The sequence below is a fragment of the Cyrtonyx montezumae genome, unplaced genomic scaffold (assembly GCF_038088225.1).
Source record: "Cyrtonyx montezumae isolate F1298 unplaced genomic scaffold, pur_monq_1.0 scaffold_3, whole genome shotgun sequence".
NCBI lineage: Eukaryota > Metazoa > Chordata > Aves > Galliformes > Odontophoridae > Cyrtonyx > Cyrtonyx montezumae.
Window position 1 is genome coordinate 114,003,880 of NW_027072034.1, and position 21,552 is coordinate 114,025,431.

Sequence of the window (21,552 nt, forward strand, 5' to 3'; positions counted from 1 at the left end):
AAACACCTACTTAGTTCATGCCTCAGGCCAGCCACAAAACAGCAGATAAGCAGCATGTGATACATGCCTAAAATTCCACCAAATGTATTTGACCGGCATTGTAATACTGATGAGGAGAAAACATGAATACTTCTCACGTGGCAGCAGAAACTGGGGGAGAAATTATACACACCCCACTTTCCTCAGCTCAGGGTAGAGGGATCTAAGACTTCAAATTTACTTGTAAAACTGTAGCTACGGTTTGGTTTTCTCACCAGTGAATCAACTGCTTACATTTGGTACGCCAGGTCCATTTTCTGAGCGCTGATATTCAATCATCTTGTTACTAAGCACACTCCAGGAGTGGTGAGTTCTAATGAAATCCTGGGTGCCACTTGCCACTGCAGGGAAATTTTCTGAACCTGTATGACAGTAAAGAATGGCTCTTCCCATTATAGAACAGAAAAAATCACGTCAGTAGAAAAAGAGATGCTGAGGGGTGAACACAAGCCATCAAAAGACTCATAACGATCAAAGCTCAAGGAGAAATCCATATTTTTGCTTAGGATATAGGGTGGGAAGTTGGATGTTGGGTGAAGTAACAAAAGGCAAGAGCTAACTGTAAGAAAACACAATTATTCAAGAGTAATTTTTGCCCCCCTGCTTCTCTTTTAAGTATGGGTTAAAAAGACCATTTAAATTCCACAGCAACCAGACATACCACTTCAGAAGAGAAATGGAAAAGTCCCTCAGCAGAGTAAGGGGAAAACCTAGGTAGCCAACTACAGTGATCCAGATTTACAATAGAGCAGGACATCAGTATTACAACTGCTCTATATAATCTTACGAGTTCAAAGTGTTTTCTACATCACATTAAAAAGGTGAGAACACTGGGAGAGAAGGTTCCCAAAACCACACGTTGAAAGTGCTGGATCACGTAACACACTCATCTCCTAAATCTCTTTCATTGTGGAGATTCCCCCTGGATGTATCCTGGCAGCTTGTTGAGTTGTCCTAGCATGTAACTGCCAGGGTTATCTGCAGTGTTGTCACAGTAGACTGTCTATGGTCTGCCTTGTGCCTAAGGTCAAGGGAAGGAAAATTTTCACCCTTTGATGGATGATGATGAAACCCAGCGATGCTACCTTTTTTTCAGAAATTAACCATCAGTTACAGCTAACGAGACTGCAACCATTTTGCAATTATAAATTCTCCAAGACCAGACATAGTAAGCCACAGAAAGGTCAATGAAAAGTCAGTGGAAAAAGAGTGTATAATCCTATTTTCTATGACACCAGTGCAACTGAAGTCAAATTTATGGAGACCCGGAGTGCTAGAATTGACATTTGTGGAACTGCTTAGTCAGATGTTTGCATGGAGTGTTATTCTTCCACAGGTGGAGGATGCTACCATCGCAGAACACAAGGGTGATTATCCCAGAGACCTTCTCCTGACATTTCAGCTCTCCTAGGCTTGAGGTGTAAAGAAAGAAAGTATTCACAGAGCTTGATGTGTGCTCAAGATTCCTTGGAGATTTCCCTGCCTAATTCCTCATTCAGTCTTTCATGAGTTTGAACAACGTATCCTGTATGGAGTGTTGTTGAGGCAGGATTTGGAAAGATTTCTACGAGGAAGAGCCTCACCTCATCCCCTCCTTAACAAGCACTAAGTCAAGAATGAGGACTACAGTATGAGGGAGGATGGGGGAGGAATGTACGTATTTTCATGTTCTGGCTATGTTTTTGGTTTGTTTTTCTAGGAGGACATCTATCTCTGGGAACTGGAAGGCAAACACAGGTTCTGCAATGTTGGAACAGATTGCAATGACAGAGAGGTAAGGAAGAAGGTTTCAAGACAGTACTTACTATTCTTGGGTTAGAAGGGAAGAATTGTATTTTAGACCTCAGTTAATTAAGAGAACTGGTAAGGGAGGTCTCCTGGGAGGCTGGATAAAGGAGTTTAAAAGACCAAGTATTTCCTTAAAAAAGTACTAAGGGCACAAAGGCAAACTGTCCTATTTTGGAGAACGGACTGGAAGTACAGCTAGTGATCAGCGTTGCTAAATCATTAGAATTTCAGTGAATTTAGCCACAGGAAACAAGACCAGCATAGTAAGGTCAAGCACACAAGTACAAACATGTAGGTACAAAATCAGCAAGGTCACAGCACAAAACAAGAAGTAACAAGAAGTTATTCTAAGTACATTACTAATGAGAGGCAGACATGGAAAAAGTGTTTTTCTCTGTCCAACAGAAGGAAAAATCTGCCAGCTGAAGTGTTGAAAGCATTAGTTTCCCAAAAGTGGACACTGTTTTAGTGAAAATCTCATTGCTCAACACTGCAGAAGGAATTGTCTCATGCATCTTGCACGCTAAACTTTGCAGATGGTACTTCCGTATATTCAGATCACTGTGATATTTGCTAATATTGAAGCTGCATGACATCGTTGACTCACGGGAACTTATGCTTTGATGTGTTTTCCAAATGCTTTTTGATAGAACTGCTATCAAGTTACTTGTTCTGCATCTTGCTTTTTTCAAGTAGGCTATTCATAGATTTATAGAACCCACAGAATATCTGTATTCCATCAGGCCTAGTGAATCTAAGACTTGTAGGTATTTTTTCAAATTGTATCTCCCATTCCCCGCGATCTTTAGGTCATGGTTAATTCTGACTCTGCCCAGGTTTGGGCACCACATTTGAAAAGAAATAACAGTGAGCTGGAGTGAGATCAAGGAAAATAATGGGGATGCTCAGAGGAGAGAATGTAACAATTGCTTATGTCATTTTCCACCTTTTCCAGTTAGCAGACCACTGATTTCTTTCAGGAGAGGTGTGCACTCATGCACAGTGAATGCATGCCTTCAGTGCTGATTTTCGCTTTCTTTCATTAGCTTTCACAGTGCTGGAAGAAGTTGTCCACAAGCTGAACAGTGCTTCATTCTAGAGCGTAAAAATTAAAAAGCATAAGGTCTTGAAATATATAAAAGGAATTAACCACCTTTATATTGCTAGTGCAATGTTGCAATGAATAATAGGCTTAAACCACAGCAGAAAAGGTTCACTTGGGCTTAGAAAATGTTTCCTAATAGTAAGGCTAACAACACAGAAATGAATTACCTGGAGGGGATGGAGGACCTCTGCCCTCTTTCAGGCTAGATTAGAGAAATGCCTCCTCTCTGGAGTAGAAGAGTTGTGCAGGTGATCACATAAGGTCCCTTCTGCAGCTTTAGTTCTGTGAAACAGGGAAACCAAACCAAACTCCTAATTTGATGCCAAAGGTGATCCTTCAAGACCCTAATATGACTGTGGTTGTTTACAGCATAGTTGAAACCAGAAAGATGAATGGTAAACATTTCTTAATTGCACCTGATCTACTGCCTGCTTTGGTGGTTGGCAACCCTGCCCACAGCATGGGGTTGGAACTAGATGATTTGAGGTCACTTCCAACCCAAGCCATTCTGTGATTGTATGATTCTGATTCTAAAGCCCAGATTCCTGCCAACAAACCATGCTGAACTTTGAAGGTTCAGTTTATAGAGCTAGTATCCCAACTCACTCGGCCTTATCTATCCACAAATGCAACAAATCCCACTGAAAACTAAGTCATCAGTACAAGAAGGCAGGAGCATGCTGAAATGTTTTGCTGAATAGAAGCAATCTGAAGTACCTACTGTACTCAATAGTAGCCCAAAGGACTGACACGTCTAAGTCATACTGAGCTGAATGATAGTGAACTTCAGCAAACGTTGCCCCTGACATATGGGCATAAACATGCTCCACTGCTCCACAGCACTGCAAGCAGTGCTTCAGGGCTCAGAAGACACACAGCTCTCCTCCTCCTCGTGCCAGTCAGTGCTTCTCAGGCTCTGCCTTCCTCACAGGGGCTGGGGTGAACACGCTTGGTCTCATTACAAGCCATTTTCCCGCAGACATTGCATTCACACAAGTTGATCATTATGTTGTCAAGCCATGGGGACTCTGGTTGGCTTCAAGGATGTAAACTTGATCTTTGGCCAAAACAGCTCTTTTCCCAGTCCCCTCAGGGCCTGCAAAATGTCAGTGTTTTCAAGAGACCGTGGCCTTCCCTCCCCTCCCCGCATCTTGTCACAGTCCTGCTTACAGATCTGCTCTTCTGAGATTATTATTTTTATTGAAATGATCAGGACTGCAAAGCAGCTGCACAGGAAATAAAACCAGGCTGCCTTGTTCCCTCCTCATTTCCACAGCTGGGGGGGGGGAGGGAGTGGTACACCTATAATATGCCTCTTGTTGTTCCCTCTCCTCCTCTGACACCATGACAGCTAAAGGGGCACCCATCAAACCTGACCCCACCTCAGAGCAGCCAATGGTCTCATTCTGGGATGGCCAGAGAAAGGGGCTGCAGCCTGGCCCGTGTGGTGGGACCACCTGGCCAAGAGCAACGTCCAAGGGCTGGGAGGGAGGTGAGGGGCTATGGAAGGATGGCATTGAAAGAGTGAATTGTAAAAAGAGGAGCCTCTGGGTAACAGATCACAGAGGGGATGGCTACTCTGCAAAGTTCTGCTCTCACTTTCCCATCTTATTGAAGACCCAGCGTCCTGAACATCATATCAGGAGAAAAGTTCTCTGCATAATGGAGGGCTTTCAGGCAAAGCCAGTACAAATTCTAAGGGGCCAAATCTTCTGGGAGATTAAATGAGCTAAATATTTATAGCCTGGCTAAATGACAACCGACTGGAGATCTGATGTAAATACCAAGGAGGGAAAAAAATATTTTAAGGTGGTTTTGAGGGCAGAATCGAAGCAATCTGAGCTAATGGGAAACTGCAGGCAAGATTCTCTCTTTTTGTGTTTGCAAAAATGAGGGCAAAGCATATCAAATACACCTTATGATTAAAGGAGCTCCAGAACCATTTTGTGCAGGCACTGGGATGGGTAACCATACTGGTGTTATCACCAAGGCAGCTAATCCTTGGCCATACCTCTGTGCTTTCTACAGGTACAGACTGTGGGTGGATGCCTGTGCGGAAATGTTTGGAGGTCTTGATATTTGTGCTGTCAAAGCTGTCCACAGCAAAGATGGAAAAGACTATATAATCGAGGTGAGAGCATGGGGAAGCTTTGGGAACTGTATCTACAAACACTTTCCCTCAGAGTTCATATGCAGTGTGCTCGCTTACACCAACATGGGTGGTTCAGCAGTCACTATTCAAGGGTGCCCACCTGTCGCCTCCAAGGTCTGGCACACTGAAATGCAAGAGTCTAATTTGAGACTCCAGGCAAACTGACTGACTGGGTGAAACCTCACCTGGAGTACTGTGTCCACATGTGGAGTCCTCAGCACAGGAGAGATATGGACCTGTTAGAGTGCAACCAGAGAAGGGCCACAAAAGTGATCCAATGGATCTAAGAGCTCCCCTATGAGCTGAGAGAGCTGGGGCTGTTCAGCCTGGAGAAGGGAAGGCCCTGGGGAGACCTGAGAGTGGCCTTTTGGTATCTAACGGGAGGATGTAAGAAGGAAGACAGACTTTTGGGCAAAATCTGTTCTGGTAAGAGAAGGGGAGATGTTTTCAAACTAATAGAGGGAGATTTAGACTGGTTATAAGACAATTTTTTTACAATAAGTGCAGTGAGGCACTGGAACAGGCTGCCCAGAAACGAGGTGGATGCCCCATCCCTGGAGATGGCTAAGGTCAGGCTGGAGGGGCTTCAAGCAACCTGAAGTAGCTGCAGGTGCCCTTGTTCATGGCAGGGGAGTGGGACTAGATGGCTTTTAAGGGTCCCCTTCCCACTCAAGCGATTCTACGATTCTATGATGCGTATGCAGCAAGGGATCAGAATTTTTTTTTATGTGTCAACATACTCTCAGAGGACAGATGTGAAGCTGCCTTCTTAAGTACATAGCAGCCCAAGTGTTGCCATGCACGCAAAGTTTGCCTTGCCTCGCTGCACCTGTACCCAGTACCATTCTTCCTAGGCTGAGCATTAGCAAAGCCAGTGCACTTCTGATAGCTGCTAGTAGGGATTGATAGCATCGTAAGAAAACATGCTCAGATTCAGCCCAATCTGAATCCAGGTGCCACATAGTTTATTAGCCATGTTACCTTCTATCCATTAGCCACCAGCTGAGATCCAGTAAGTGATACAATACACTAAAAATCTGTTTCTAAAGGAGCACACCTTTCTCCAGTCACTTTAAAGGGAACTCCAACAATAAAGCTCTTAGCTGTATCTTATTTGGTTGGACTAGATGATCTTAGTGGTCTTTTCCAACCTAAATGATTCTATGATTCACAAGAGTAGAATAAAGGTGAGAGTACAGCATAAAGGTCCGTGAGAAACAGGAACAAGTTAATTAAAGAATGAGTGCATCTTCTAAAATCTTCTGCCTGGACAGCATTCACTGTAATAACAGGTCAGCAAAGCAGAGCCCTACAGATGTACAATGGGGAGCATGGACTACAGACATCTGTATTCAGAGCCCCATTAACTGCACAACCTGTGGCTCTGGGAGCTTAAGGATCAGTGCACTCCTCAGCAGACCGTAGGCAGAGATGGGAATGGGTATACAGGATGCTCAGGTCATCTGAACAAGGCAGAGAGGGAAAAAAGCTGGCCAGAAATCTAAGTGGAAACTTTAGAGATGCCCTGGGGGAGAGAAAATGTGGCAAGTAAGCAAGTGCCTCTGTCACTATGTGATTCAAGGAGGCATAGCATCTGACCTGCTGTAAACTCCACCAACACAAGCCAGCTGAGGAAGATGAGCAGAGCCAGCCTACGGCTTCATGAAGGGGTGCTGACACACTGCAAAGCTATGTGTGGGAGAGCAGTCCCACCCGCTGAGGGTTGGGATGCTGATGGGAACCACATGAGCCCTCCAGCGACTGCACATTCCAGCATTATGTATCTTCTCTCCAGGGAGCAGCGACCTGTCAAAGGGCATGTGATCCAAGCACGTTGCCAGCAATGAAATGCTGGCAAGCCTCTGTCTTTGCTGTAGTGATGAGTCTGCTCCTATGTGCGATTCATCAGCACCTAGAGGAGCATCCCCCAGAGCAAACTGCCTCCCTGCTCTGCACTTGTGTATCTCAGCACACGTGTAGCTGAGAAAGGAACAGCAAGAAAGCACTCCTGTTAAAAACGAGCATAAGGACATTTGGACTGTGCCCATACATGGTCAGACTTGAGGTGCAGTTTTCATATCCCTGCATCTATTCCGGCACATAAGCCTATGTACGTGCACACATGGATAATTCTATGCTTAAGGATTATATGCCTCTGCCTGGATATACCTCTGGTTTTTCACATCTGTCTGTGTGAGCGACTGCATGCAAAGCACAGCCACCCGCTGACAGCCATCACCACACACAGAGAAATGCATGCTAACACTCCCCTCTCTCCAAAACCAAGGCAAAAAAAGCAACAGATCTAATACATCAGCTTCAGATGGGTCACGCTGAATTATCCCACCAGAAAACCTGATTGAGCAGCACCAATGTACCAACACCAGCAGGCATTCAGATGCCAGGCTGATGGACACTGTTGGGAAAGGAGTAAAGCAGTGCAATACAAATAGCAGAACAAAGCCAAACAGGCATCTTTTCTACTTTATGCAGATCTGAGAGAGATGTTGACAAGTAATTAATTGCCTCCAGCCTATTTCATGGGGTACTTTTCTAGGTCTGAAACTGATCCTTTATTTTGCTTTTTTTAATTTTGATAGTGGGGGGGGAAAAAGTTTCTTGACAGTGCGACAGTTGTATTTTTCTTGGTGAGAAGGAACAGTATGCTGTTACAAGAAAGCGTGTCTAAATGGCCTGAACAAATAAGGAATTTGCACAATGCAATTGCAGGCAGTAATTAATTTTCACAGTGCAAAGCTGTTCTCTAGGAAAGAATTGCAGAAGCAGTGATAAGCAAGTCTATGAAATGCAATTTATCACAGTGGCTTGTTGCATACAGAATCAGATTAAAAGTGATGAATTATCAGCAGAGGATAAAAATAATGTTTCACTCACAGTATTTGCTGCCACTAGAACTTCACCTTCTTTTCCTCTCCCGTGGCAGATACCAGGACTTACTGCCCTTCTGCCCTTTAAAGCAACAACATGCATGGACAGTGGTGATGGGCTGATGGCTGGACTACATGATCTTGGTGGTCTTTTCCAGCCTTACTGATTCTGTGGTTCTATAAGTACCATTTTCATAAGCAAAAGGAAATCTACTGATTTCAACAAAGTTTCATTCTACTGAAACGGCTGTGAATATGATGGCAAATGCTGGTTCTTCTTTTTCCTCTGATCTAAAGGACTTTATCATTTTAAAAGAATATTTAGTACAAACATTCAGAAGGCCAAAAAAAAAAAAAAACCACCCTCAAAACAGTGCAAGTTAGGTACCACTATTAGAAGCCAGATTCTCAACAGAGCTCAGCAGTGTGTACGGTTTAGTAATCTCCCCCCCCCCCCCCCCCCCTTTCTTCTTTTTTGTCAATCTAAACCTTTTCCACATTTCTGCTATACTGACAAAGATGGTGCAAGTGGGGGACAAGTGAAACGATCCACCTGATGTATTCCTCCTCCTGGACTGGATAAGCCCTACCTGCCCTGGAGCCAAGCTATATGACGAGAGACATGCTCCCTGCTGACCCCACCCATCCCTTCACTGCCACCGTATCAGTCCTTTCAAAATGCCTAATCATGTGTCCTTCCTTCCTTCCCTAAAAAATCCCCTAACACCCCACTCTTGCACACCAGAGCACAGAAGAGCATGCCCGTCCTTCAGGCCTCAGCATCATAGAGGGGCAGGAGGAGGAGCAGGACAGGGTTTTCCTCAGCCTCTTCTTTGCTCCGCTGCTTTCCGTTCCCCCACATCCCTTATCAGGCAGCAGCAGCTGCCTCGGGAGCAGCCACTGACCTTGGGCAGATATAAATGACAGGAGCGTATGTGTCAACATCTTCTTGTTTTTCCCAGCTGCTCTGTGTTTTTCTCAGGATGAGTGCAATCTGTCTGTGATTCTGATATTCATATAATCATAGAAACATTGAGGTTGGAAGAGATCACCAAGGTCACCTAGTCCAACCATCAGCCCATCCCCACCATGCACACTAACCACAAGCCTCAGTGCCACATCCACACAGTTCCTGACCTCCTCCAGAGATGATGATTCCACTACCTCCTTGGGAAGCCTTCCAGCTGCTTTATTTCAGCACTGACACTGGTGTCTGCCCAGCTGCAGCGCAACTCACCTTTCTCAGAGGACACACAAAATGACATCTCATGCTCCTTTCAACTCAAGTGACATTCAGCCTTGTCATTTTGCTCACTGAAATCACTGCCATTCTCACAGGCGTGAGACCATGTGTGTGACTGCTCATCCCGATGCTGGCAGCCTCCTACAGCTCATGCTTCCCTGCCAGACCCCACACAGTCACACTACAGATGCCCTGATCCCTGCTGCATCTTCCTGGTAACCAATCCGACCTCCTTCTGTGACAGGTGATCCTTCTAGTGGATGAGGGAAAGGCTGTGGATGTACTCGGCACTGGGGCCTGTCCTGCCCAATATCTTTATTGATGGCCTGGACGAGGGGATCGAGTGCACCCTCAGTTAGTGGGCATGGTGGGGATGGGTTGGTGGTCTTACTCGGTGATCTTAGGGGTCTTTTCCAAACCTTACAATTCGGTGATTTTCTGTCTCAGGTGGTACCTGCTCCAGGGTTCGTTCCCCAAGTACTTCTGCTTTATAAAATCCCAACTTCCCCTTCTGCTCCAGCCACTGCTGCCACAGAAATAGGGAAAAGCATTCTCAACGTGGGGAAATTAGGAGTTTTACTTGAGTTGGTCGTTTTGAACGGAATTTTACCACTGGGAGGATTAGGGTCTGTCAGTAGAATAATGGCATCATCTAGCGGTCAGACGGTGCCTCGCACAGTGCCTTGCATGGAGCTGAGATCTTTTTTTGCAGGTATGAACTCCAATCGCCAAACGAGATGGGAATGCTTTTAATGAGGAGCTGAAGGGAGAAAAGCTGAGCAGAAACCTGCTGGAGGGCTGCTGGGAGCAGTGGGGGAGCTGGCCGGTCCCTGCCATCGTGGCTTTAACACCTCTAGGGAGACATATTTTCTTATCTCCCTTTTTTGCAGAGAGGCAGACTGGACTGTGGAAAGGAAAGTCACTTTGTGTATTGAGCTGAGCGTTTCTATCTGATTTTCTGACTTCTTTCTTTCACACCCAGGGTCAAGTAGCCAGGGGCATAAACACCAACTTCATGCAAACTCCCACTTTAAAACTCCTCGGCAGCTTCTCTAGTGTTTGCGTGAGCCACCAATAGAAACAAATGTGAATTAATGGCTCTTCCACGAGAACTGAATAGAGTACAAACTCAGTGAACTCATCTCACCAATTTCCCCTAGTTAAACCCTAAAAAAACCCAAAACATGTAAAACCTTCCATTTCACTCGCAGCCTTGCAGCCTTGCCAAAGTGGATTGCACGTCCAATTGTTATCAGAGCATGAGTCAGTGCCTCTCTTGAGCAAAACAACCTTTAACTCTGCATTTCCAAGGTTTTTAAGATTTGGTTTAAAAATAAAAGCAAAAACAAAATAAACTCTTCCAACCCTGATATTTGGGTACAACCATATTTAATCCAGCTGAATCTTAACTTCATTATAGTGCAGCTTTTCCTGTGGGATTTAGCTAATATTTGTGAAGAACTTGATTTACAACGAACTGTTGAAAATGATGCAGCTAAGGGTCTGCTGTGCTTCCATTGCTATTGTTTTTGTCAGATCTTTCTTACCTCAAAGACTGTTCGACAGCCCTCCTTCCCCCATATCCACAGTTTTACTTCCCAGCTTTCTCCCGAACTGTTCTAGTACTTGTTGGGAAGCAGTCTCATGATAATATCAAGGAGAAAAGCACTGTTTCTTTTTCTGCATTAGGTTCCATTGTTTGGTGATGTTCTAATCATTATAAACCTGCTGCAGGGAGCAGTGTGTTTTGTGTTTATTAATCCCAAATGTTTCCTGGTTTCCTCCAGTTCCTGTTGCTTTCATCTCCTCAGACTTCAGTACATTTTGTTTCCACTCTCATGTGCCTGCATGTGGCCCATTCTGCTGCAATATCTCCCCCAAATGCTGCAGCACAATGTCAGGGAAACCCCATCCATGAGAGTCATGTCCTCAGGAGATGTGAAAAAGCAAGTTTGTGTTTACTTGATTTAGAAAGCCTTTAGACACCAAAAGATTTGGCTTGACTTTCAGGTTGTAAAAGGACAGAAGATGGGGTGTGGTGGAAACACTGGAAGGCACTGGAAAAGGTTGCCCAGAGAGGTGATGGATCCCCAACCTTGGAGACATCCAGGGTCAGGCTGGAGGGGCTCTGAGTGACCTGATGTAGCTGTAGGTGTCCCTGTTCATTGCAGGGGAGGTGGACCAGATGGTCTTTTTCAACTCAAATGATTCTATGGAGTACATGTCATTTCCAAAAATTACTCCTTACTCCTCACAAGAATGTGAGAGACACAAAGCAAGTTAGTGTGAAAGATGAGCTGAAACACACATCCACTATCAGGAACCCTCATTAACTGCTGGTTTTCCCTCTCTTGGCAGGTAATGGACAGCTCGATGCCCCTGATTGGGGAGCATGTGGAAGAGGACAGACAACTTATAGCTGACCTGGTTGTTACCAAAATGACTCAGCTTGTCAGCACTGCTGGATCTACCCCTTCACCACTGAGGCCTTGGGTATGAGAAAATAGAGACCTTTTGGTTGAGCCGTTTCCTCAAACTCTTTTTTTCTCTCTTCTCCCTGTGTGTGTCAGGTAATCAGAAGTCTCACAGAGTTGAACAGTCCCACATGGGAGCATGTTGGATAGATTGACTCCTGCCCTTCCAAAGAAGTCTTGCAGATGGTTTGCACATGTGCCCCTAAGAAACTGTTTGCTCTCCCTTCCTCTCCTTTTGTGTAACCATTGGTACTGTGGGCTGTGCATGTACATACGCATTCTGGCTTGCTAAATTAAATTCCATTTTCACATTGAACATTTTTAGAGGTGCTTGCAACTCTCAGCTCCACCTCTGCCCAACACCAATCCTCAGGATAGGCTTCACTCCAGTTTTTGCATTGCTGATAAAACTCTGTGCTTTCCGAACAGGAAAGTGGGGATTTCCACCATGACTTGTTTCATTTCTCACTGCAGCACTGTTTCTTTGGAGATGCCCTTCACCCCTTCATCAGTAGGAGGCTTAACTACTGCTGAATCCATATAAGAACATTGTTGGCATTTAATGCTCCTCATGGAACATTCCATCTAAAGCTGTATGTGCTACACCTCTTTCAGCATCTAGCAGGGAGCCAAGCATGAAGGGTTGAGGACAACAGAAATCCATACAAAAAAAAAGAAAAAAAAAGAACAGGAGGAGTAAGCAGGATGAGGGATAACACTAGCTGCAACACACTGTTCTCTGTGCTTTCTGCCTCCATCATACGACAGCTCAGTTCCTGCTAAACCAGGTCCCAACATGCAGTGTACTCAGGGTAATGCCAAAACAGATTTTAGCAAGAGTGGGGAGGGTAAACATTTAATAGACACTAAAAACGGTTTGGGATAGGGAAAGTGATACAGATAGGATAGGATTTACTCTGGCCAAAATGGAATCAACAACTGCCATCTGAAATAACCAAGATATAGAGTGTATAAACAAAGAGCAAAGGGGAGGCCTGCAGAAACTGAGAAGAAAATGGACAGACGCATCTGTTGTCTATGTCTGTAATGTACTGGTACAAGATTGGATTGGATTACAACAGACCCAAAATAGGGCTAAAACAGGAACAAAACAAATGGTCTTGGAAGGGTAAGATGTCAAATAGAATACTTAAATAAGAATCCTCATGAAGAATACAACCTACAAATAATCTGTATACAAGATCAAGAAAATTAAAATCACAAATGTGTTAACTAGTGTTTTACTATAGAAGAAGTCCTTGGTATGACAAATATTGCAGAAACTGTGCAAACTACAATTGCTACCAGAATGTCATAACATATAGCTAAAAACTAACAGAGAGATAATGTTGAATGCAAGGCAGGTGAGATGGAGAACTAGAGCTACGGCAGTAGACTTCAAAAGAATTAAGAAAAAAAAAACAGTTCTTAATACAAGGCAAGCAGTATTGAATACGTAGAAATATTAATTCTTGGATATCCGATGTGTATGCATAGAACATCTACACATATTGTCATGGCTATCTGTACAAGTTTCTGGATCAAGAAAAGCTGAGAAATCAAGAAACTGACAGAAATGAAAGTAGCAAGAAGTTATATTAAAGTGAGACTACAGCTATCAAGAAGTTTCCCATCCTTTTAGGTGACTTCTTTTAGGAACTCCAAAATCCAAGTGCAATGGGAAAGAGCAGCTTGACCATTCTATGATTCCATGACTGATTCTATGAGTAGCCTCCTGAATCACCCAGGTACGAATTCAGGAAGTGAACATGTAGTACTAGGCTCAATATCCCAAGAACTGATGTGGTATCAAAAAGTAACCATGTGGCACAAACAGATAGAAAAGGTGATTTTAGTAAAATTAGGAAGTCAATCAAAAGCTCCCTGGTATTATAAGGAACGTTCTATGGATGTTATTTAAGAGAACATTGTTTTTCTGAATGCATATATACACTGCTGATCTGCTCCTGAATGAGGAATGCGAGAAATAAACTCCTAGACATAAGTGGCAAAGTAAAAAGAGATATTCAAGGTAGGCAAAAAAAATCTTCCATATTTGGAAATCTGACATTTATGAAGGCCTTTACATACAGACATGCAGGTAATAAAGGGAAACTGAAAAGGGATAGAATTTGATTCTGAAGATCAGATAGGAAGAAGAATGAAACAATTTCTCCGAGTTCATCAGAAGATGGAACTTACAATAAGATTGATGGGCTCTGTGGATCATCCAGTGTTAAGGGAGGAAAAGAAGACAACACAGACAGAGTGTGGCTCTACTAAATGTAATTGCTGGAAGTGGAGAACTTCTCAAACTATATGTAGATTTTCCTGATAAGAAAGACGCAGCAGAGAGCAAACTCAGTGATTAAATTAGTGATGATCGATATATTCAAAAATGATTAAGCCTCCAATCCAGCTGGCTACATCCAATGAAACAAATTTAGGGAGTGACTCAGCTGCCAAAAAAAAGCGCTGCTTTATTAGAAACAGTTATTGCTCCAGAAAATTGGTGTACAATACAAAATCTATGTTCAAAAAGGCTTTAAGAGTAATATAGAAAGATGTACATAAAGAAGCCATAGACCTTAAAAATTATCTCAATAACTAATTATAGAATGAATACAGATGACTAATAATAGAATCATAGAATCGTTGGGTTGGAAGGAGCACTTCAAGGCCATCTAGTCCAATCTCCTTGCAGTGAGCAGGTACACCTACAGCTAGATCAAGTTGCTCAGAGCTTGATCCAGCCTGACCTTGTAAGATGTTAACAACAACCATTTCTTTCATGGCAAGCACATGTCATGCAGTTTTATGGTTACAGCTCCAGCTCTCTCACAGCTCTCTGCTTCACTTCCACTGTTTCCCTTCTTTGTTTTCTTTCCAGAGGCTGAAGGACCTTGAGTGTCCCTCACCCCTTCACCCCTCTACCTCAAAGTGCTGTTTTGCCTTCATCTCTTAGAAGCCTTGGGTTGAGTGCAGGCAACGGCAGTAGAGGTCAATATGATTCCCTTTCTCTGGCCAGTTAATCAAGATGTCTTACAGTATTAGAACAGCGCATTTCCACCAAACCAAGACAAGGTTTAGTGCGTCAAGCTAAACAGAACTAGAAGCTATGGAATGGAAAATTTCCTTTGTTTTCCCTACAACTTTTTGGCATGTCCTAGATAAATAGTGCACAAGATGGGCAGGCAACCTCATCACATTTATATTAGTCAGTTGAAATTCATTTTACTGCTTCCAACTATGAAACATTTCTTCCCATTTCCAGAATCACTTAGCTCATTCTCCTGACCTTCCAGGATCTTCGACAACCCCTTTATCACTGTGTTCCCCATGTAAATAATCTGGCACGTACCAGTCTATCTGTCTCCAACTTCCCGTGTTCTTTCATAAACAATTTTATGCAATAGGCTTACACAGACTTTTGTTAACCTTGGACCAAGCTCTCTGTGCAACTACTCTGTGTTGCTTAATCTATTTATTAAAATATCTGTCAGAAAGAGTAAACAGTGAGAGAGAAGAAAGTGCAGATGGCACCAACTTATTTGGGTTAGTCAGAACCAAGGATGGTAGCGAAGAACTTCTGACAGAGCTGTGTATGTTAAGTCACCACAATAGTAAACTGTGCCGGAGACTGAAAAGTAAGCTGAACTAGGGGTAAAGAGAAGGAGAATATAAACAGTAGGTACACCTTGCAAGTCCAACTAATGGTGCCACTTGAAAAAGACATTGCTGCAAACAGGCTAATGAAAACCATTACTCAGCCTGGGGCTGTGTTGGCATGGGAGAGGCAGGGAATTTGGATGGGCGAGTAATGAGTCAGTGACATGTACTGAGAATCAAAATACTGCTTCATCTGGAATAATGCAAGCAGACCTGCTTCTGGCATCTGCAGGAAGAACTGCAAAGCCAGGAAAGAGAAACATGTGATGAAAATGATTAGGAGCCTGGAGACACTCCAATGGATGGACCGAAGGGATTCAGTCAGTTGGCTTTAGAGAGGACATAAATCAAAGAGGGCAGTAAAAGTTTACAAAGTAATGAATGGCCTAGCAAAGGTAGGTTATGAGAACTGTTCTCAAACTCAAAGTAATGGAGTTGAGAAGTGAGGAAGGTAGTGAGGCTGAGTGTGGAATAAGTTTCAAAGGGTCTGGGTGTCAATATTAAAACAAAATATCTGGAATGGTTGCAATGAGCTTGTGGAGCAGATAGTAAACTTCATGTTTCACGATTTAAGCTGGTCCTTACTAGCAATCAAGATAAGACCCCTCAGGGTAAAGATATGATTACTGTATAGAGGTTTCCATGGTTCCTCCCTCTTTCCTTTGGAGCATCTGGTGCTGGCAACTATCCAAAATGGGAAATGGGACTAAGAGCCCCCTCAGGCCTGATGAATTTGGCAATTCCTGATTGCCTAAAAACATTATAAACTGCAACTTCATTGTTATTCCCTGTGAGCAAACAACTTATGTGCTCTTTATTACTCAGCTCTCTCTTTCAGTCCCTTGAATTTTTACCAACCAGATGCTCTGTGTATATACTTAAAGAACACTTCAGGATTCCACTGTTCCTATAATAACTCCTGGCTTCTCTCTGGGGCCTCTGTATTAACAGGAATGGCTTTTTCTTCTTCTTATTTTTCCCCTAGCCTCCACAAGTTCAGCCTCAGCCAATGAAAACTCAGCCTGGACCTCAGCTTGCACAACTGTCTCAGCCACGGCCTCCTCCCCAAGGTACAGTTGTTTTGGACCCTACGACTGCATGGACTGTGAGACATCAGTTTGCTTCCTAAATAAAAGCTCTTAAGATAAAGGTCTCACACAATGTTCCAATTCACTGATAAGTGGGCTGCAGTTTCTGTGAGCCATTAAAGGAGCTACTTCAATACTCTGCAGTAGCTCAGAAAGTGGGCTTAAAATCTAGTACTAAGCCAGCTGGTAACACTGTTAGGATTTGGATCAGCAAAGCATTACCACTTGAAGTGGCATTGGAGCAAGGTTTTGGGCACAGTGTATTCATGTTTACACAAAGCTGTAGGAACTAGAAGTGTAAAGAAGGGATAGGAAGATGTGGGTGCTGTCATGCCTGGAATAGATACCAAGATGGTGACACTGGGATCCTTGATCCATCCACACATGCATTCCCCTGTTACCAAGGAAGAGCACACCATCAGCTTCTCTGTGAAGTTTTTTTCTCACAGCCCCCACTTTGACCACATGTGAAATCCAGCCAGCTCTTATAATTCTGTCAGCTTCTCACACTGCTATGTCATATGCAGCAATTTCTCCAAGGCAAGGCTGCCTCGGTAGCCTAGTCTTTGCTCACAGCTTTAATTACTAAGACTGAGCTGCATGCAGTTAATTTCCAATTAGCAAGTAAGTAGTGACCAAAATAATCAAGTTCAGACTGTGTTTTCAGGTTCTGCTACTAATATGGCTGAAGCTACCTGCTGATAATGCTGAAACAAACCCATGGATAATGATAGGGTGTACAGTTTTGCCACAAAATGCTGGCCCCATGAAGAGACTGTTGGCCCAAGTAAATGTTCCTTCCCAATGCAAGTGCTTGCCAGGAACAAGAAACATTAGTTACACGGAGAAGTACAGCACATTGAAACAATTTCCTTTGGGTAGAGTGGCAGAGCTTCTTGAATTTTTGAAGAAATAAAGAAATGGTCTACAAAAACTCTAGAGACATGGGGACGACACTGGTGCTAGACATTTTTTTTTTTGTAAAAGACGATTTTCCTTATCCTTTTGCATGAAACTGCTCTGAATAGTCTATCTTCTTAGCAAACAGCATTCCTCCATTGAGATGCTACTTGCTTGTTTTCCACGTCACCTTCCTCATGCTTATTATCTACACGACCCTTCCAGGTGGACCACGCCAGCCTCAGGCGTCTCAGCCTCCACGGTCAAACGCACCCCCTCAGCAACGGCTCTCTCCTCAAGGACAGCAGCCCCAGAGTCCCCTGTCCACTTCACCTCAGCAGCAAAGGTCGCCTGGATCTCCACAGCAAGTCCGATCAGCAACTGGGTCCTCTCCAGTCCAGGCTTCCAAGGCAGGCGTATTCCCACCACAGCAGCCCAGACCTCCTGCTCAAGGCCGGGCTCCTAGCCAGCCAAGCCCCACCGAAACATCCAAGCAGCAAGCCACCCCACAACCACATCTGAAGTAGGTGCTCTGTAAAACACGGGTAACTGCAGATACTAAAATAAGGCCATCAAAAAATAAAAATAAAAAAAAAAGTGTACTGACCTATTGTCAGGTAGCAGTCCCCAAGGACAAAGGCCTGGGTAACTGAGAGTGACTTCAGAGGTACAATGGCAGGCACAACTCAGGTCACCAATGAACTGTTGACAGGAAGAACAAGTTGTATTTTCTGTCTGTTAAGACTTCACATTCATCCTCTTACTCATGAGCTCATTGCTAAATGTGTGCTCTATCCAGACCATATCAATACACTGCTACCTTAGCAGCAGAGTACGTAACCTTTACCCTTAGAAACTAAGCAGCACATCATCATAGAATCATATAATAGCTTGGGTTGGAAGGGATCTCAGAGATAATCTAGTTCCAGCCCCTCTGCTGCAGGCAGAGCTGTCAACCATTAGAACAAGTACTGGAACAGGTTGCCCAGGGCCTCATTCAACCTGGTCTTGAAAACTTCCAATGGTCGAGGCATCCATGGCTTCTCTGGGCAGCCTATGCCAGCATCTCACCTCCCTCTCAGTGAAGAACTCAATCACAAAGCACAGTAGAAAGAAAAAAAAATTCTGGAGATTTACTTCGTAAGTACAGACCAGATCTGAACTAAAACATTAATGGGTATACACCCTGCTGGGCCAACCAAAAGACCACATACACAGCGGAGAGTCAAAGTAGACATGCTAAGGAGACTAGGTGACAGCACACTTTGCATGGGACATGGCTACTACTTTGCCCAGTCCCAAACAGGATCACCCACCATTCATGGCATGGCTGGCGAAAGAAAGGTGATCTTCAGTATAAATCCACTATTCTGTATTAACAGTTATATGATTTCAGTATTTGTTGCAAGAGTAGCACCAAATGGCCATTGTATGTTTTTAATCAGATGCCTTCATAAACAGTGAACAGTTCTGGACGGTGATATTGGAGCCACTTACCCAACCCCTGCTCCCCCATTCTCCCCAGTTCCTGGATGTCTTAACACATGGAGACTCTCCTTGCTTACTTCTTTATTTTCCCAGAGTGTCTCTGCAATGGAGCTCTGAAAAAACACCTTCTCCTGCTGAGTCTGAGTTTCAACTCTGTTTTCCATTTCAGCAAATCGCAGTCCCTGACAAACACCTTCAGCATATCCGAATCATCTCAGAGGGGAAATGCCACCGAAGATGAAGCAAAAGCTGAGACCATCCGCAACCTGAGGAAATCATTTGCTAGCCTATTTTCTGATTAACAGCCCTGCAGCTGGATCTGTGCTTTGGCCAGCCCTCACTCTTTAATATACCCAATGCCATCTTGGAATATACTCAATGGTACCCAGGCTTTTATCACTAATACCTGGGTAAAAGGAATTGAGAAAACTACAGTTTTAATACAAAAAAGATATTCTAATAACGGCCTGAAAAGTGACTTGTATAAAAGTGGCATCATTTCGTTGTTCTTTGTGCATAATCCGAATCACGTCTGTTCAAGTGACTGAGTTGTCAATCAAATTTTACTCCAGCTAATCCCTGTGGAGTTTACAGTCATGACGGTGAAAACTAGATTTTATTTTGTTTTGTATATAGTGCATACGATCACTTAGTCCCAATTACAGAATCCGTGTTGAGGCTGAGCTAAAATTATAGGATTAATTCAGAAACAGGTGTGCAAAAAACAGCAGCAAGTATTCATTGACTGATAAAGCCTGAGTACGGAAATACAGTCAACTATGGAACTTCACAATACCAACCTTACTTAAAATCATTTACATTCAAGTAAGATACAGTGCCACGCATCAGTAACTGCCAAGGACCACGTGAGCAGGTCATCCAGCTGGACTGCTGGCTCGTTCCAGATCACTCTGCTCATAGCAGTTAAAACGTTTCATGCCTCACATTTATTGTCCCCAGCATGTGATTCCCAAGTTCTGAGAGAAAAAATATCACGTTTGAATCCTGTAGCCTTAGCTCAAAAATAACCTGAGAAATGGGCCTTCCAAACACTCACACACAAAAAACAACTTCTTTCCTTGCCCCTGGAAACACCATAGAGTTCAAATCCACAACACACACAAACCCAAATGCTTTGGTGACTTGATCGCATCTGGCTATGCGTGTCCCCTGGGAACATATTTAATTAATAGCAGAGCTGATGAAGTGCACATACTTGGGTGCTGAGTGTTCCATAACACAGACTGGACGGAGAGATGGAGTGAAATCCTGTCTCACTCCTTGAACTCCCATTGACTGGTGTGAGTGCAAAATGAACCGAGGTGACAGACCTGTGATGGAACAGGAAAACTGTCATCTAGAAATAAGATGAGCTGGGGTCCATCCAGAGGCACCAAGTAATGGGAAGGCGTGTATGCAACTGCCCCAAGCAGGTAGTGACCTTCTGGAAAAGACAGAGATGGATCTTTGCTGGCTGTGCTTTTCTTAAGCCTATAATATAGGATGAAGCTTTATACAAACACACCTGCTGCAACTAGGACACAGCAAAAACAAGAATGACACAAACCACGCTCATAACTGAAACAATCAGCGCATGTATCAGTCTATCTATGGCTACTTCTACCCCATGCACTACGCTAATTCTATTTATAATACACCTGATGTAAGCAGCAGTCCCCATCCCATTGCCTGACATATGTGAGGCAGGACTCCAGGAGGAAGCAGGCAAGCCTCTTCCATTTTTCTGTCAAGTATTTGAACAACAAATCATACACATGGCTTCAAAGCCAGGCTTCTGACTTTACGTTTCCCTCTGCAGCTTCACGTCAGTTCCATTTAGGAATTCCAATGGAGGAAAGGAGGTCAGTAAGTTACAAACATCTGAGCCAATGGCACAGACCTTAGCAGTCGCTTAAAAAGAGGTCCCCAAATTGGAAAAACCAACAGCAGTATTTGCCAACTTGGATCTCAGGATTGATTCACTGGTGGGAACGAAGCCAAACGAGCAATTCCTTTATACACAGCACCTGTAATGAACATCTACATCCAATGCAGTCATCCGGATCTACCATGACCAATCCGAGCAGACCTCCACAAATATAATTGCTTTTGTGACCTGTGCACTCCCAGGCAAGTAACTGCATAGCTTTTCCAGCTTGGAAGGCTCTCGAGAGACTCGTTTGGACCAATGATTTATATCTCAAGTTCAGAATTAAAGAACCACTCAATTCCCTTATGATTTATCTTTTTTTTCTTTCAGCTCTGTGTTGTCCTTCCAGGTTTGCTAAGCAGCTTACAATGTAGCATCATAAATACGCGTCCTTGTCTGAGAAAGAAAACAGACCCTGTTGTTTTGCAGTCTCCAGGAGCAATAAAAGAGTGACAAATGACTTTGAGCAAACACTGTCCCACTGGCAAGAACAATAGCAGATTAACAAGCTCCACTATATGGAGAAGAGGCAATATATCTCTGGTGGAAGAGGATTTCCTTCTGTAACACTTCCCTCAGCATGGCTTATGCCTCTCCCTTCCAAGTGGTCACCAGAAATGCAAAGACAAATGCAGAAGTTCACTGCCAGAATCCTCAATTGTTCTGTCCACCAGTTCTTTGTGCATCTCTTACCAAAACATCCTACACACACACACACAGGAAAAAATAAGTAACTAGTAACTGGTAAGGCATGGCCCCTTCATTAAACTCCAGCTAATAACTGAAAC

The 21,552-nt window shown here is 43.7% G+C and overlaps 1 protein-coding gene across 1 annotated transcript in view; it reads left to right on the forward strand.

The window, feature by feature from the left end:
* SYN3 (synapsin III) overlaps positions 1 to 19,265 on the forward strand; it is a 173,560-nt gene extending 154,295 nt beyond the window's left edge. The window contains exons 8-13 of the mRNA XM_065743081.1: positions 1,739 to 1,813; positions 4,961 to 5,063; positions 11,574 to 11,708; positions 16,344 to 16,428; positions 17,572 to 17,869; positions 19,004 to 19,265. Of these exons, the coding sequence (XP_065599153.1) occupies positions 1,739 to 1,813; positions 4,961 to 5,063; positions 11,574 to 11,708; positions 16,344 to 16,428; positions 17,572 to 17,869; positions 19,004 to 19,136 (829 nt within the window). The 3' untranslated portion in view covers positions 19,137 to 19,265. The remainder of the gene's footprint in view (positions 1 to 1,738; positions 1,814 to 4,960; positions 5,064 to 11,573; positions 11,709 to 16,343; positions 16,429 to 17,571; positions 17,870 to 19,003) is intronic.
* Positions 19,266 to 21,552: the final 2,287 nt, after the last annotated feature.